The 16351-nt window shown below is 42.6% G+C and overlaps 1 protein-coding gene across 1 annotated transcript; it reads left to right on the top strand.

Annotated features, from left to right (window-relative positions):
* Window positions 1-515: 515 nt before the first annotated feature.
* On the top strand, window positions 516-15820 carry mlycd (malonyl-CoA decarboxylase). Its single transcript, XM_040024969.1, has 5 exons — window positions 516-1276; window positions 7310-7422; window positions 8504-8660; window positions 9106-9258; window positions 14868-15820. The coding sequence occupies exons 1-5, from the start codon at window positions 731-733 to the stop codon at window positions 15411-15413; spliced, it is 1515 nt and encodes a 504-aa protein (XP_039880903.1). The 5' UTR covers window positions 516-730; the 3' UTR covers window positions 15414-15820.
* The last annotated feature ends 531 nt before the right edge of the window (window positions 15821-16351 follow it).

Here is a 16351-nt window from a genome sequence, read left to right as displayed (position 1 = left end):
GCCTGATGTTATTTGTATCTCACTGTAACTTTACTGTATAAAGAGCTAACATCTCCACCCCCTAGGGGGCGGGCCCCACACTTTGGGAAGCTCTGCTCTAAAATATGTGAAACATATGTCAAATGTATCCCTCATGATACCAAGTCATCTTGAGTCACAAACAATATTCCTGTAAGAAGGTACAAGCCGCAATCAGTTTTTGGTAGTGACTTTTATATAGCCTTTATTTACGCAGTTAAAAAAAAATCTCGTTGACATTAAAAATGTATTTTTAAAGAATAATCTGGGCAAGAGGACAGCAGACATTGCAACAAATATAATAACAGTTCTGTAAACATATTTAAAGTGGACAAAAAGGACCGGATTGGTTATAATGTAAGTACAATAACATAGAGTTACAAAGGTACTTGAAAAACAGGTAATTTATATATTTTTTATATAACCCATTTGTAAACCCTGATTACCGAAGTCCACCGAATACCAACATAAGTAAAGATATTACACATATAACAAACACACGGAAACATATGACATCAGTTTTTGGCAGGCGTCACTATAGGCAGAACTTTGTGCCATCAGAAACTGAACTTCTGTCCATAGGATCACTTTTTGGCACAACACCGGGTTAGTGCGTTTTATTTGTTGTACTGTCTCTTTAAGAGACCCGGAAATGATTTCCTGTGTGTGGTAACTGGTCGTGGGTTCCAGACAGCTTAACCTCCCCCCGGTAATGACATCCCATCCCGTGATTTTGGCTTTCCGGAGCAGTGTAAGGTGCTGGCGACACCGGGCTTTTCTCAGAGTGGCTCTGGAGGCCTCAGACGTCCGCTGCAGGCGCCGGTACTCTACACATATTCGCGGCGGTGTCTCCGGTATGGAGGAGATACTATCGAGGGTCGTTGCACCTTTACCTTCCTACGAAACGAGGGACAAATCCCCGCCCCCACCCGAAACTAACAGCCTGGAGTTCATGTACTTCTACAAAAGTCTCGATAAGGAAGATAAACTTTGTTTCCTAACGAAGCTATCACAAGACTTCGGGGTGGACCACAAAAGTGTTTCGGAGCTGGCACTGAAGCTACTGGACACTCAATTACGGGACTTGGCGACCATTTTGCTAGCTGAAGACAGACTCCGGTACACCTTGACTCCCCGTTATAAACAGCTGTTCAGTCATATAAGCAGAGTCGAGGGGGGAGTGAAGTTTCTTGTGGATCTGCGAGCGGATGTGCTCGAAATAATCTCGTCCAAAGCTAGCGACAGCCCGCACATCAGGGTAATATTCGTTCACATTTCTACGGGTGCTCGCTTGACTCGAGCTCAAGAAATACCTTTCGCGTTTATGTGTTTGACATTGCCAATATAGAGACACTGCATGTGACATAACCTGACAGCATCCAACGGTAGCTACAGTATAGCCGCCTGCACACTGCAGCCTGTGCGCTGCCCCCCCGGTTCATATTTCATCACGGGTTCAGTGCACCTTTGCCCCAGTTAACTCCCCCTTACTAACCATGTAATTAACGAGTCCTTTTTTATTCATTCTTAGTGTATGATTGTTTAACATATTGATTAGACGGGGGCTTGTTTGGGACAAAAACACTGTCAAGCTCAATTTCAGAGCTTTCTTCAGACTTCCTGCGTGTTCTGGATGGACAGCTCAGCTGATCGGAGCTGTCTTCCACTGTTGCTGGAAATCTCTCGTGTTTAAAAAAGACTTTAAAATGTTTAATTCTATAGCTGAATAAGAACTTCTCTGCCGTAGCTACAAAGGGAAAGAACTGAATATTAATCAGGCATGTAATGAATATTTTGAATGCATCCTTTGAAGACAGTTAAAACGGACTTTAAAGAAAAGGCGGCGGAAAGAAACCCTTAAAGATCCCATTACACCGATCCCATGTTCTTTGCCCACTTATAATGGCACATTTCTGGCAGCGCATTTAACCATAAAGGCAGTCTCACAGGCCTCATCATTCAGGCGTCAATATAATCACACCTTTCAGTTCACACTAGGGTGTAGCAGTGCTTATGCACGCTGTAAGTGGTAACAGTGGAATACTTTTAAGTGGGTTTGTCAGTGTGTAGTTCGTGCACTTAGTTTGAGAGTACAGATATAAACACTGTAGAGGTATTCACATCTAAAGCCCCATATTTGATACTAGTAGCAATAATAAAATTACCATAAGTGGTTTGATTCTGATATCTGTTCTGTGTTCAGTGTAATGTGCTAGAAAGTCTATCAACTGAACCTTAGTGCTATGTAAACAAATAAAGCAGTTGTGATTTTTTTAACTTACATTTTTTAGAGTATTTACATTGTCAGAGTAACATATTCTTCATGATTCTTACACAGTTACAACATCGGCTTTATCTTTTTCTTATTGTCTGGTCAGGTGTGGAAAAAGTAAAGATGGAAATTCTGATTACCAAGAAACTGAAACTAGAGAATGTTTGACATTTGTGATGACATTTTTATTTCAAACTACAACAATAATCGTATTTAAACATAGAAAATATCAACTTGATCAAAGAGCTTACACATGCTGCTGAACTAAACACAACAGAAACATAAAAAATGATTTTGTTAGTTACAAGTACTGGTAATTGCATACATGCATTGTTTATGTGGCAGTTCCTGCAACTGCAGTATGTTTACAGGATGACTTTTCTGTTGGTTTCATGTCAGCCTCTGATTTGCGTTCCCTTATGCCTGCTGGATCTCAATGTTGGACCCAGACTGATTAGATGTGAAAGTGGAGTTATAAATAACCCACTGGTGTTATGTAAGCATGCTATCATGCTCAAACTGCGTAAACCATGGATTTCATTTACAGGATTCCAAAGACAGAATGTCACATAAGTTTGTGCTCATTTTAAACTTGATGCCAGCAGCAGATTCCAAAACGTTGGGTCAGGCATACGTCTTCAATGAAGAAAGATATTGTCTTGAAGTAAACCTGCATATATCATTCAGCAGTATAGATGTAGACCATATCCTGTAGACCAGTGCCTGCCTATACAATCAGATGCCGATAAAAAGGTCAATTATGACGCCAAGAGAATGCAACATCCACGACTTTAAAATTTCAGACCGCAGGCATGCATTTAACTTTAGTCCGTGTTAAACAAGCTCGGGCACAGCGTTTTTCTTTCCTGAGTTTGAACTGGTTTTTGTAGTCAGCCATCATAATTAATTGATAGTTTGCAACCCTATTTTTATTTGTTATATTCAGGTTTTGTACCAAACATGATGAAATCCACAAATTCTTTGCAATTTTATGTTGAGAAAGGTTATTCTAAAATAGCTGAATTGTTTTCCTGTGCAGTCATTCGCAAAGTGGTAAACCTCTCCACATTTTCACTTATGAAAGACGGTCTCTCCGGGACGCCTTTTTAATCCAATCATGTTCCAACAGGTGCTTTTCTTCCTTTAAGATACAGCGTAGCAGTGCTCTCAACTCCAAGTCTTTGAAGGCGCACAGGGTGCTATTTTAAAGAAATCTAGATGGGAATGAAAGTACTGGCACTTTGTGAGTGTACTTCACTATATTTATTAAAGGGCTAAAAGACGGATGCCTTTCAGTAATAAGCCATCACGCTGAGGTACTTTCTTTCTCTTCTACTTTTTCTTTATTAAGGATTGCACGTCTTTCCAGCCTTTATATAAGTTCCAACTTTTTCTTTTATAAGTTTGGCTTGCTGGCATCAAGCTCAGAATGAGCAAATCTTTCTCAGTCTCAACATTTGATAAAACCTCATTAACATCTCTGTTTAGTTTTGTGTTAAAAACCCACATTTTTCTTTATGTAGCTCATGAAAATGATTTCCCCCCCGATTCTCCAACATACTACATAAAAAGGAAGCTGCTGATCTGTAAAATTCTTGTGCTGAAATATGTGAATCAAAATTAGAAAACCACAATCAAAAGCTATTATAGTTCAACTAAAAAGTCTTTTTCTGGTATCATAAGCAGCTATTTTATGAAAGCCTACTTTAGTCATCTTCAGCTTCTATGTTTTGCTTTGGAAAGCACTGAAAGTGCATATGCCTTTGACCTTGCAATCATGTGTTTTCATGTGTTAAGTGCTACTGGCTGATATGTTTTTTAAAGACCCTGATTGCACCGTTCCTGCTCTAACGTGGTTCAGATGTGCTTAATCTCAATAACCCCGGACCACTGAGAGCCTGTGTAGCTTAAAAAGGTCTAAGTTGCCAACAGAGTACCGACGTCTTCTCAGCACTGTAAACGTTGGTCTTGTTGGTGCCTCGTAATCTTTGCTTGTTGTTACCGCCTGCATTGATTGAGCTAAAAAATGGTCACAGCCAACGTGAAGCTTTTAGTACCTGCGTTGAAGGTATGTGCATACCAAGGGAGACCTTGCAATCAGAATATGGTAATGACTGTAGAACTACAGTACAGCATACAAGTCTTGGGTACATTCACTTTTTAAATGTACCCAAGACCGAGTCGCTGTGGTTCTCTTTCATTTAGATTAGCTGGATTTGCATATTGACTTTTGATGTTCCCTCTCACCTTTTTGCTTCAGGCCCTTTCATTTGTGTTCACCCAAACTGCAACTGGAAGATGTTAGGACCAGTCATGGGAACAACGGCGTTACAAGTAACGGCGTTACTTTTTGCAGTAACGAGTAATCTAACTAATTACTGTTCCTATCGTTACAACGCCGTTACCGTTACTAACAAGAAAATGTGGTCGCGTTACTATTTCTCAACAAGCAGACGGATGAAGCTGTGTTCAGCTTACCGCATCTTATATCAGCTGCAGGAAGTAGCTGTAAGTAATCTGGACGCTACAGCTTTAAGCAGCTGCGCGCTCCCGCGGGCGGTGATCACTTTCTGCCCGACGATCACTTTTTGGCACAACACCTGGAGCTCAGGGGGCAAAACAATCGCATGAGTGCTGCTGTTTGACTGAGGAAGAATAAAGTAGTCGTGGTAAACAATCACATGGCCACTTAAAGACAAAGCAACGAGGTGCCATATACCAGTTTATAAACTGTGTTGATCGGCCAGTAAAACCAGAGTCATGATAAACAAGATATACGCCTGTTTTTCCTCAATAGTTTCGTCACGTTTACTGTCTAAGGACAGCAGCGAGACCTCTCTGCTTATCAGCAACAAATAAAAAAACAAAACAAAAACAATGAGGCGACTGCTGTCTCCAGGTAGAAACCGGAGTGACACACCTGCTGCTGTCAGGCCTGCAGGTATCAGGCTGTGATGTTTCCTTTATAGTGGACAGAAATTATGTTTTTGGAGTGGCACAAATAATTTGTTATTGAATTATTGAAAAAGGAGTAAAAGGTAAATGGCTGCAAATAACTTTGTTGTTTGCAAAACTTGTACGTAGATTTTAAAATTGACAATTTATATTTGCATTTAAAGTTATGAAATATGATTCATTAAACATGTTTGTGGTTGTTACAGTAAAAAATATCACCTTTTCTACTCTGATTTTATGTTTTTTGTCTGATTTTAGATCAATTGTGTTAATACAGTTTGTCAAAATGAAAACATGACTGTAAATTCAGACACGTGAGGTTGTGCTGAAAAGGATGAGACCAAACAAGGCAAAGGAAATCGTTTTTAAAGGTGAAATGTGGAGGGAAAATCAAACGTAGTGAAAAATGACCAATTATACCCTGGAGCCCAGGGGGTTAAACGTTTTTTTTAAAGTAACGTAATAGTTCATTTTCAAGTAATTAATGACTTTTTCAAAGTAACTTGCCCAACACCGGTTAGGACATGTCAAGGATATCGTGTTAGCTGGCTCCCTGGGGGTGCACATGTCAGCGGGACTATTTTTTCCCCTTCGACGCACAAGCCTACAAATGGCACGCGCCCTGCTGGAGCAAAGGTACTGGCAGGCTCTGACTGACCTTTGAAACACTTGGACAGTCAGTGGTCATCTGGCCTTGTGCAGGCAGCTCATGCTGGCTCACTGTATAGTCACAAAATAACTCCAGCTCGAGGTAGAGAGGCTGCTTGTAGCAGAGGCTGTATCACCTTACAGCATCCGCGCCCGGCTGCATTGATACGGCTCCAGTGTCAAAAGTGTCGCTTCATTTTCTTTTTAATGGGTTGCAGGATTTTCTTTTTTACCCCTTCCCTTTCTTTCTGCCATCCCTCTCTCCCTCTCTCCTAACTCGAGGCCTTGAATGATGCACTCTTCCATTTCTAAAGACTCCATCTTCTGCTGGGTCAATGGAATACACATCCCAGTTTGACCTCTCTTTTGTGTGGGTGAAAATTGGCCGCCCAAGCCAGCGGCTGCTATTCCCTCACGGCGTTGTTGATGTGCGTATCAGCTATCGTAGATTATTTCCCTTCTGGCAGCTTGTGAAGTCTGAGGAACACATATATACTATGAAATAAGTCGAAATTGAAGTTTTGCTAAAATTGTATTTCAGGGTTACTTTTGATTTGCTCTTTGCTCAACAGAATCTTCTAGTCTGAAACTTCTCAACCGTACAGCTGAATAATGCAGGGCCTGATGCTTATATGTGGGGATGAATTTCAAATGCTGTTAGCTTTGGATTCGATCGCGGCTCGTGGAGAATTTCAGCCACTGGCTTTTACACCGTGACTGTAGTTGTGCTTGTTTGTATTAGCTTTTATTATGATTGACAAGCTGGCATTAAAGTAAGCCTGAAGAGAAGCCATCCTATGAAACAGCCAATATAAGCTCTATTTATGTGCCTGAGTGTGTGCACCTTGTGAGCTTGTTTGTGTGTTTGCAAGAGATTTGCTTTAAATGAAGTCTGACCTTTGTTGGAGGACAGGCCTGCTTTCAAATGGCAAGTTGCTTATTGAAGTGCCCCTTCTACGCTTATTGCAAGCTCGAACAAATCACTATTCATAATGTGAAAACATTCAAACTGTATACCGACGCCCAAAGGAGCACACATCCAGGCACAGTGTCCAAGATGTGGCCATGAATTGTTCATCGCCACAGACAAACTTCAGCTGCTGCGCTGCTCTAGTTTGTGAGTTCTTAATAAAACAGGTCACGGGGTTGTAAAGCCTGTATTTATCCAGTTCTTAATAGGAATAGAAAAGACAGTATTTTATTTTCCACTTCCAACTTTTCACTGCAACAGTGAAATGACATTTAGTTAGTGCTTGCATTACTCAATATTGTGGATGACCTTCTTTTTCTTGTACTATATTTACTTGACAGAGCAGCTGCTGAGCTGCTCTCTGAAACAGAAAGAATGTGGCGAATGTTTCAATTATCAGCTGGATGTGGCTGTTACAGCTAAACGCTCCCCTTTTTCTCCCACAGGACCTGAATGGTGCGCTGAAGAGCTTGCTGTCTGAGTGGTTCTCTGTAGGTCTGCTGCGACTCGAGAGAATCACCTGGCAGTCCCCCTGCGAGATCCTGCAGAAGATCAGCCAGTAAGGGCATCACTGCGACCCAGTGTTGTTCCTCATCTTTAACTGTAGAATCGCATCGCAGGCTGTTTTTTCTTCTTCCCTGAAGCACATTCGACAGCACAGTTTTAAAAATGACTGTTTACTTAACCCCTCCTCTGTAACCATAGGGACAGCGGGCTTGTCCACGTGTTTAAATGAACTTCATGAGCATTTAAACACATGGACAGGGCTGCTGTAGCATGACAGAGGGAGGTAAAAACACACACATGCACCTGCTTGCACACACTAGTTTGAAGTACTTGTTGGGAGAAGGTGCTACAGCTGATTAATGTATTTAAAGCAGTCCAACTAGCTGTGCATTTCTCTCTTTTATCTTTACCTAAAGATTCAGCTACAGGTTTTGGAAATGATTAGTATTAGAATATAACTGTAGCTTTACTCCAGGCTCTAGGGGGAGTCATTTCACTTCCTATTCCCACTGTACAGAAATCAGGTGCACTTTAGAAGGCGGGTAAACAAGGTAGCAGGTGAGACAGTCCTCAAAATATTGCAGTGAAATTAGCTAAATGGGCAACAAAGTTTATATAATCTAATCTAATATAAATAGGAGCCCTATTAAGCGCCCCATGTGAAGCTATTGCTATAAAGATCTCTCACAGCAGCCAGTTTGATGTAAAAGTTTGCAAACATAAATGTTAGTAATCACTTTAATTAAGGCTTTGTAACGCCTGTATTTAGCTTTATATTAATTTGGCTATTTTATGTTAGAATAGCAGAAAAAGAAGGTCTTTTGCAAACCGTTGCAATTGAAAACGTAATATTTGAAACTGAGTAACACAACACTTTTATCTTTGAATGAAAAATGGGGAAAATGTCATTCAAAGCTAACTGGCTCGACGCAGCTAATCAGACCCACTTGTGGTGGTTCTTTGAGCCGCCCGAACGAGACGCCGCTTTTGTCGACCTCCGTCTGAGCTGAAGGATCCTGTGCTGCAGTTTTTTTAAGCTGCTGTGATTATTTAAGCTGGAGGCGTGTAACTAATAACATTTCATATCGGTAACCAAGGACTTTGGAGCTGACCATGAGCCTGCCTTCTCCCAGGTATGAGGCAGTGCACCCTGTAAGAAACTGGACCGACCTGAAGCGCAGAGTGGGACCGTACCGACGCTGCTATGCCTTCACCCATGCTGCCATGCCGGGAGAGCCCTTGGTTGTACTCCACGTGGCTCTGACTGAAGACATCTCTGATAACATACAGGTTAGACTCATTTGCCGGAGGCTGCTGTAACGGTTTGTGTCCCTTTATTAAAGCGTAGAAGACAGTTACACGTCTGGGATTTACTGTGTCGGTCCTCCTGTCACGTGACCAGTATGAAGAAACATCACGGCCAAGGCCTTGTAACTGCACATCCCTGTTTAAACAAAGCTTTATGCTCAGCAATCGCTTCTTTTTGTTTTTGTGCGAGCTAAAGGCGGTTTTCACAACACTGAAATCCAAGAATATTTCACAGTGTAAAATTGTGCAATGATTTCCACAGTTCTGCCCCAGCAGCTCTCAAATAGTTGTAGTGAAACTTGCCCTGACAGCAGCTCAGCAGCTAAGAACACTGAAAATGGGTTTACAGCTGCATGAGTAGTGCAGGATTTGTCTTCCTTACTCCAGCCTAAAGAAAAAATGATCTTCTCTCTTTCTTTTTTCTCAGAGTATTGTTCGTGAGTTTGCCACCCTGGACTCAGACGAAGACGTGAATAAGATCAATTCAGCTATCTTCTACTCGATCTCTTCAACACAAGCTGGCCTGCAAGGGGTGGAACTGGGCAATGTCCTCATCAAGAGGGTGGTGCGTGAATTGCAGGTAAGCGAACGTGGGCTGCAGGTGCTTATTAGGGGTGCAACGATACTCGTATCGATATTGAACCGTTCGATACAGTGCTTTCGGTTCGGTACGCATATGTATCGAACAATACAACATTTGTAATTTCTTTTATCAACTTTCCTTCTGACGATGCTGTCTGTGTTGAGCGCTCAGTGGATCTGCGCTCGACAGTGCAGCCTAGGCGGAGTAGTTGAACGCAGATTCACTGAGCGCAGGGCAAGCTAGCGAGACAGAAGCTAAGCTCTCCTTGCAACATGGCAAATTGAACCTCCCCCACCCTCATTCAGATCTGGCCTTTAGAACTATTTTGGTTTTCATGTGACGTATGACCCTGAAGGTAAGCGCGTCATGGACTAAAGTAAAACAGTATGTTGGATGTGCCACGCAATGCTCAGTTACATGGGTGGGAGCTAGTGTGTTAGCGCAGTTAGCTCGTTAACGTGTTGGCCGTCCAGCCCCACGCACAGGGCGATCAGGGGTAGCTCGTTAACGGAGATTTGCCGTGTTGTGGCGTTAACGTCATTTCAGATTAACACTGACAGCACTAGTGGGAACACAACGAATATGACTGCACATTTACTCCGACATCATGCTAGTGCAAAGACAAGTGGAAGCAGACAAAACAACAAGCAGGCATGCTACAAACTTTACCCGAGTCATTTAGACAGCCGTTAGCACAGGATTCTCCTTATGGGGACCTGATATGTTTAATATGCTGCTGAGAATATAGCCCAGAAGAAGCGTATAGTAGAGCTTTTATTTTGGAAAGAGCCATTTCTCTGTAATAAACTCTCTTTTCCAAAGATGAGTGATTTCTCCATCAGATAGATTTATTATTTTATTACTTTGTTGTTTCAGCAACATTAAATTTAAAAACTGTACTTTTGAGTTAAAATATATATTTATAATTTTAATAAATGACAAATTAAAAAGGCATGAACATTTTTTTGTATCGAAAAAAATATCGAACCGTGACACCAAAGTATCGAACCGAACCGTGAATTTTGTGTATCGTTGCACCCCTAGTGCTTATATACAACAAACAATCACATTTTCACATTTGTAGCCTGACAGAGTTTACCTTGGCTCAGCTGCAGCTACTAGAACTTGAATTGTCTTTGAGGATATGATCGAATTATTTTGAAATGCTTCAGTGTTCCCGTTGATGGGATGAGAGCAAAACATTTTTGGTTAATTCTGCTAATTAAAATGCCGGTACCTGTTTAAAATACCGATGACATTCCAGATAAGTGTCAGTGAAAGAGATGCAGCAAGGTTAAGTAAACATGTGTTATCTAAATATAACCAGGATGTAGCGAGGCACGTCAGTGACGCTTCTCAACCTTTCCCTTACAGCTAGATAATAACGCCTTATCGTGAACGCACACATGGCACAGAGCTCCTCCCTTTCTTCAGGTGTTGTCCAGCTGACCTACTTTCTTACATTTACATCCTTTTTTTATTCTTAGTGCTGAATCATAAATCTCCCACTTGCAATAGCGCCTGAATGCATGTATACATAAAGAGAGAAGTACTCAGCTGACAGGCAGTACTAACATCTCATCCATCCCTCTCAATAAGCACAGAAGAGCTCTTTGTGTTGGACCACTCTAGCTCGCACTTGTTAAACGATTGGAACACTGAATGGAAGATCAAAAGCTTCTCTCATCAACAGCTGGGAAATAGCTTTTCATAGCGTATCCTCATAAAAAAAGAAAATCAGGTTTAAAGTGTTTTCATTTTATTTATCCATACAAAGTGACTGTTTTGATGTCTGCAAGTGGTTTGCTTATTGTCATTGTTATTAATGGAAGCATACGGTTGAGTGAGCAGCGCAGATATGGTTTTGTGTTTTCTGCGTCGGCAGTAAGGCTTTGGGTGTCGCACGTCACCGATGTTATATTGCATTGTTTTGTAGAAGCCTTAAAGATGCGGATTCTGCATTCGTGAAGGCGTGTAAGAGAAATGAGACTTTAATAAAGTAAAGAAACAAAAGAAACGAAAGAAACAGGAACTGGAACAAAATAAATAACGGTACATCACAGACTCTTTCACTTCCTCTGACTTGTGCTGTTATAGCTCTTCCAGCCTCCTAATGCAGATTTCTGTCTCCTTTCTATCTGCAAAGAGAAAGTAGCTTAACAGTTGTGAGACACCTGTCTCTGTCCTTTCATCTCCTCTTGACCACTTTTCCTGCTGCTATTAGTTATAAATGTCTACCTGGAAGTGCTGGTCTGACTATTTGCACGCATGCATACGAGCAGATATGCAGGCCTTCAGGTCAGGAGGTGGTTTTTTGGTCTTCACAGGGTTGTGCACACGAAAGTTGATTAGCAAAATGATACTGCTTACTGACCTTCTACTGTAATATACGGGAGCTGAGATGGTGGCTGTGCGGTCTGTGTGGGGGCTTTTTTGACTCAGCACCCACCCTGGCAGTCGGATACAGTCCCTCCTCCTGGAGGAAAAATCTAAACTTGACACGCTGAAGGATGTCCAGCCACCGTGGCAGAAGTGTAAGTGAAAGTGGTCTGAACGGGACTCACACTAAGCAATCTTAAAGATCTTGAGCTTTGGAATCGTTCCAGAGCAACGAAGCAACGTTGAAGAAGAGAGCTGGCAGTTTAAATGAGGAAATAACTGCTTGTATGTTTATAGCAGTGAACTACTACAGATGTATACATCTTTGCCTGCCTGTATACTCTATTAAACATACTGAACAATAACAGATCAAACATTATTAGAAAGAACAGGTGGAAGTTAGCAGGTGGGTGTGAACTGTAACAGATCAGACAGAGCGAAAAAAGTTCCAAATTATTTCTAAATCCATTTTCATGCAGACAGATATGGGTTACAGTGACACTAGTTACAGTGACACTAGTTACAGTGACACTGTAACTAGTGTCACTGTAACTAGTTATCTCATAACTGTTCGATATAACGATATATATAAAAACCTCTATCGTTTGTTTCATGGTGTCACAAAATAAACTGTTTACGGTAATATTTTTTCATGGTTCTGATGGCCACTGTAGTGGTTATATTAATTTATTAAAGTTCTCTCTTTCTCTTATATTTAATATCACCACACTGCGGACAGACAAGCGCCTGATTTTTATGCGTTGTCGTTAGCAACAACGACGGTAACAGCATCACGTGTCCGCTTGTTTATTTTCCACGTAAACCTTTCACAATAAAGCTCAAGATCCTGTTGAGACTTTTCAAAATAAACGGAATCACATGAACGAGTATGCAGAGTGTTTACGGATGAGAAGCAAAAAAAGGGCCTCAGGTGCTAAAAAATAAACCTTAGACTCAAACGTTAGAACAGGCTTTTCCCCGCAGCACGCCGCAGCACGCCGTGTAATAAATACTCACAAAGAAAACGGCGGCCGTTACAACTTATGTCTAAAAATATATCGTTTCATACATCCATCCTTCCGCTTATCCTTGTCAGGGTCGCGGGGGGCACAATTGGCTAATTATGCTATTTATCTTGCTGTTTAATAATGTATACAGTAAGAATTATAATTAACTAAGTAAAATTTAATATCAGTACATACATACTGCCCTCCTGAGCTAACTTAAGCTTTTAGCTCTAGCTGTCTTTAGCTTTAGGGATTTTATTTATCATCATGATAATATCAACTGCTTCATATACCAAATACTTTGTAAACTAAGTCTCTACAAAATGTATTTAAAAGTGATTTAAAAGAAGGCACAGATTCAGCACTCCTTATCTCCTCAGGCAGGTCATGAAAAAGCTGAGTAGCCCTGGTGGCAAAAGCACGGTTGGATTTAAGCCGCTGCCTTAAAACAGCCAGAAAAGCTCTAACTGAGGAGCTGAAAGCTGCAGACGGGCTCTTATGGGGTTAATATTTCTGCCACGTAGCTCGGGGCCAGACCTAGATGTGTTTTAGAAGTGCAAAGCAAAATCTCAAAATGAATTCTGAAAACTTACGGAGGGCCGGCGGAGAGAAGCCCGAGTGAGGGTTTGTCAGGTCGTCTCCTCAAACTAGGAGGAGTCTTTACTCTGGTGTATTGAAATTTTTGCTTCATGGCAGAAACGAGGGAGAAAAACCACAAACGTGTGTTTGCCTGTTCAGGGCAGAGCGTGAAAGCACTGGTTTCATCTGCACGTGGTTCCTCGACCAGAGTCGGTGTTTCCAACATGCTATAAAAGGCTTTAACATAGAATGATATTTCAGGGAGGCAGAATGTATTCTTCTGTTTGGTTCAAGAAATCTTCTGGACAGTTTTCCATGAATGGGAATCGTACCCGTGACCCTGACGAGTGACTGCAGTGCTTTACTTCAAAGCCAGCTGTGGCAGAGGTTTCTCAGCTTGGCTTCTTTAGCGTTTGTAAAGGTGAAGAGAGGAGCGGCGTAGCACAGAGGGAGCACTCTGATGACTGATAGATGACAGAGGGAAAAGAAAAGGTCACCGTGGTGATTTAAGGTAAAGAGGACGCCCTGCTTGTCTTTGTAGATTGGACCCTGGAGCGTAGTTCTGGCACTGCTCCATCTTTTCTTCTATATTCTATCCTATTCTATTCTTTTTCCTCCTTTCTTACTGTTTCTGTCCTGATTCGGGTACCTTCCTGTTCTGTAAACACTGCCCACTGCTAACAGGCAGTAGTTAAAAGTAGAGGTTAGAATAAGGAAGTGCAAAGAAGTACAAAGGCAGCAGGACGCTGAGAGTGAGAAGGTTGGCTTTTAGTGTAAAAGGGGCCGAGGGGGCCGAGATCAAGGGGGGAATAGAAACAATGTTGCAGAACAAGGCACACAGACAGCGACGTGTCCCTCCAGGGTTTGTCTGACACTTTCATCGGCAGCCTTTCACTTCTCTGCCTGCCACATTTGCTCCGTCACTTATCAACCTAGACGCCGAAGCGCGAAGATGGGCCGGGGAGGGGAGGGGGAGCGTTTTTGTGAAAGTAGAGAGGTAGTGGGGTGGAAGAGGACTTGTGAGATGGGTGAGTGGGTGGGTGACTGGTTCGTGTGTGGGCAGACAACAGGAGGCAGAGACACGCGGGGGCGGCTGTTGAAAGAAAAGGACAGGTATTAAAGGTGCAAGGGACAGAGGAGGTGGATGGAATAAGAGGGAGGTAAGGACAGAGAGGGTCATCCATCTCCATCAGGAGGGCAGGATCATGAAGCAGAGGAGCTGATTTGCAGTGCTGTCCCTCTCTGAGGAGCTAAAGGCCCGAGCAGCTGCCTGGGAACAAACATTTCTTTTGGTGGGTGTTTTGATGCTGAGGTGAGTGTTCGTCACTCCTTTTTCCACTGCTGTAAAACTGGTGACCTTTACATTGTAGTAAAGATAAGATCTGTGCTGCCTCGTACGTGGTCTCTGTGTTTCCTCTTTGCATCCCCAGTTTGGATTTTCAAATGATCTTTTTTCTTCTTTCCGCCTGTTTGGAAAGGTTGAGGCTATTTTACGGCTTTTACTGCATTAATGCACATGATTGTACATACTGTAAAAACAGTGCTGCAGCCTGAAATGCACAGGCCTTTTTGAATGAATGAAATTCGACTGGAAGTAAATAGGTCATGGGTATAACTCTGTGCCTCTCTTCTGCCTTCCAGAGCGAGTTCCCTGTCATGGCCCAGTTCTCCAGCCTGTCACCCATTCCAGGCTTCTCCGCTTGGCTTCAAGGCCTGCTCAGCCAGTGCAGGAAGGAGGGCCGTGCATTTGATCTGCTCTCTGAGGAAGAGTGGAAGGAGATACAGCATGCCACCGATTCGACCCCGGGGACCCCGACCGTGGATTCCCTTCGCAAGCTCCTCAGCTCTAACGAGTGGATGCGTTCAGAGAGACTGTGCGGAGTCCTGGAGCCTGTTCTGATGCGTCTGTGCGCCTGGTACCTGTACGGGGAGAAGCGGCGCGGCTATGCTCTCAATCCAGTGGCTAACTTCCACCTGCAAAATGGCGCTACAATGTGGCGGCTCAACTGGCGTGCCGACACCAGCCCCAGGGGTGTGGCCAACTCCTGCGGCATCATGGTGAACTATCGTTACTTCCTGAACGAGACGTCTAAAAACAGCGCGCGTTACCTTCAGAATAAGGTCATCGCAGCGTCAGATCAGGTGCTCGGCTTCGTGTCCCAGTTTCAGAAGGCCAGCAAACTGTGATTAAGCGATGGGGACACGCCCACCCGTTCTGTTGTTCTGCTGTTTCGATCGATCATATATTTGTGAGAATTTCATTTAAATCCGTCCTCGATACTTGGCGTGTTTAATAAATGTTCAAAGACCAGCAGCTCCAGAAGAACCGCTGAGCGGATGTTAGTCGATATTATGTTTTGAATTGAAATGAGAGCATTTCTCACGTGATGTAACTCTCGCCATCTGCTGTTTGCCTCATTAGATTTCTGGCCAAAGCTGTTTGATATTGTGTAAGTGATTCCCAGGACAGACTGCAGCTAATGAAGCACGAGGCATCCATCACTGCTGTAACATGTTCTTGGATAAGACTCTGTGTAAAGTGCGAGCAACGAGGGAGCGCAGCTACTGGAATAAATGATGTTTGGATTCTTTCATTTGGCTGAACTGTCGTGTTGCAAATATGTCAAAGGATGGGGTAGAAATAGATTTAGTCTCTTATTCTTCCCGCGCTTGAGTTTATCTACACCTGCTGCTTATTCCCACTAAAGCTCAACACACAACGACATGAAATCACAGACTGGAAATATTATTTCATATTAAATAACACTAAAAAAATTTGATTTGTTTTGCGCGTTTGTTACAACTGTTTCCAGTTGACTGTGCTCGCTTTAACCCAGTGGGCTGGACCCTCCTGGTAGCTCCATTCAGGTGATTTTTGGGGATAATTTAGCCCACGCCTACACACACACACACACACACACACACACACAATTACATATGACCAGCGTCTCCGGAGAACCATCGCTGATGTTCTAAGTGCTCTGTACAGGTGCCAAGCAGGGCTCATATCAGCCCACACCCCATTGTTGTGAAATAATATATCACAGTAAGTTGACTGTGAAATTACATTTTATCTCTCCAAGGAGCCAAACTTTCTTTTCATTTTTTTCACACTCTTCCTCCTC

This window comes from Simochromis diagramma, unplaced genomic scaffold (genome assembly GCF_900408965.1).
Source record: "Simochromis diagramma unplaced genomic scaffold, fSimDia1.1 OVJJ01000293.1, whole genome shotgun sequence".
Lineage (NCBI taxonomy): Eukaryota > Metazoa > Chordata > Actinopteri > Cichliformes > Cichlidae > Simochromis > Simochromis diagramma.
The sequence above is the reverse complement of the archived record's forward strand: the minus strand, read 5'-3'. Positions and strand labels throughout refer to the sequence as shown.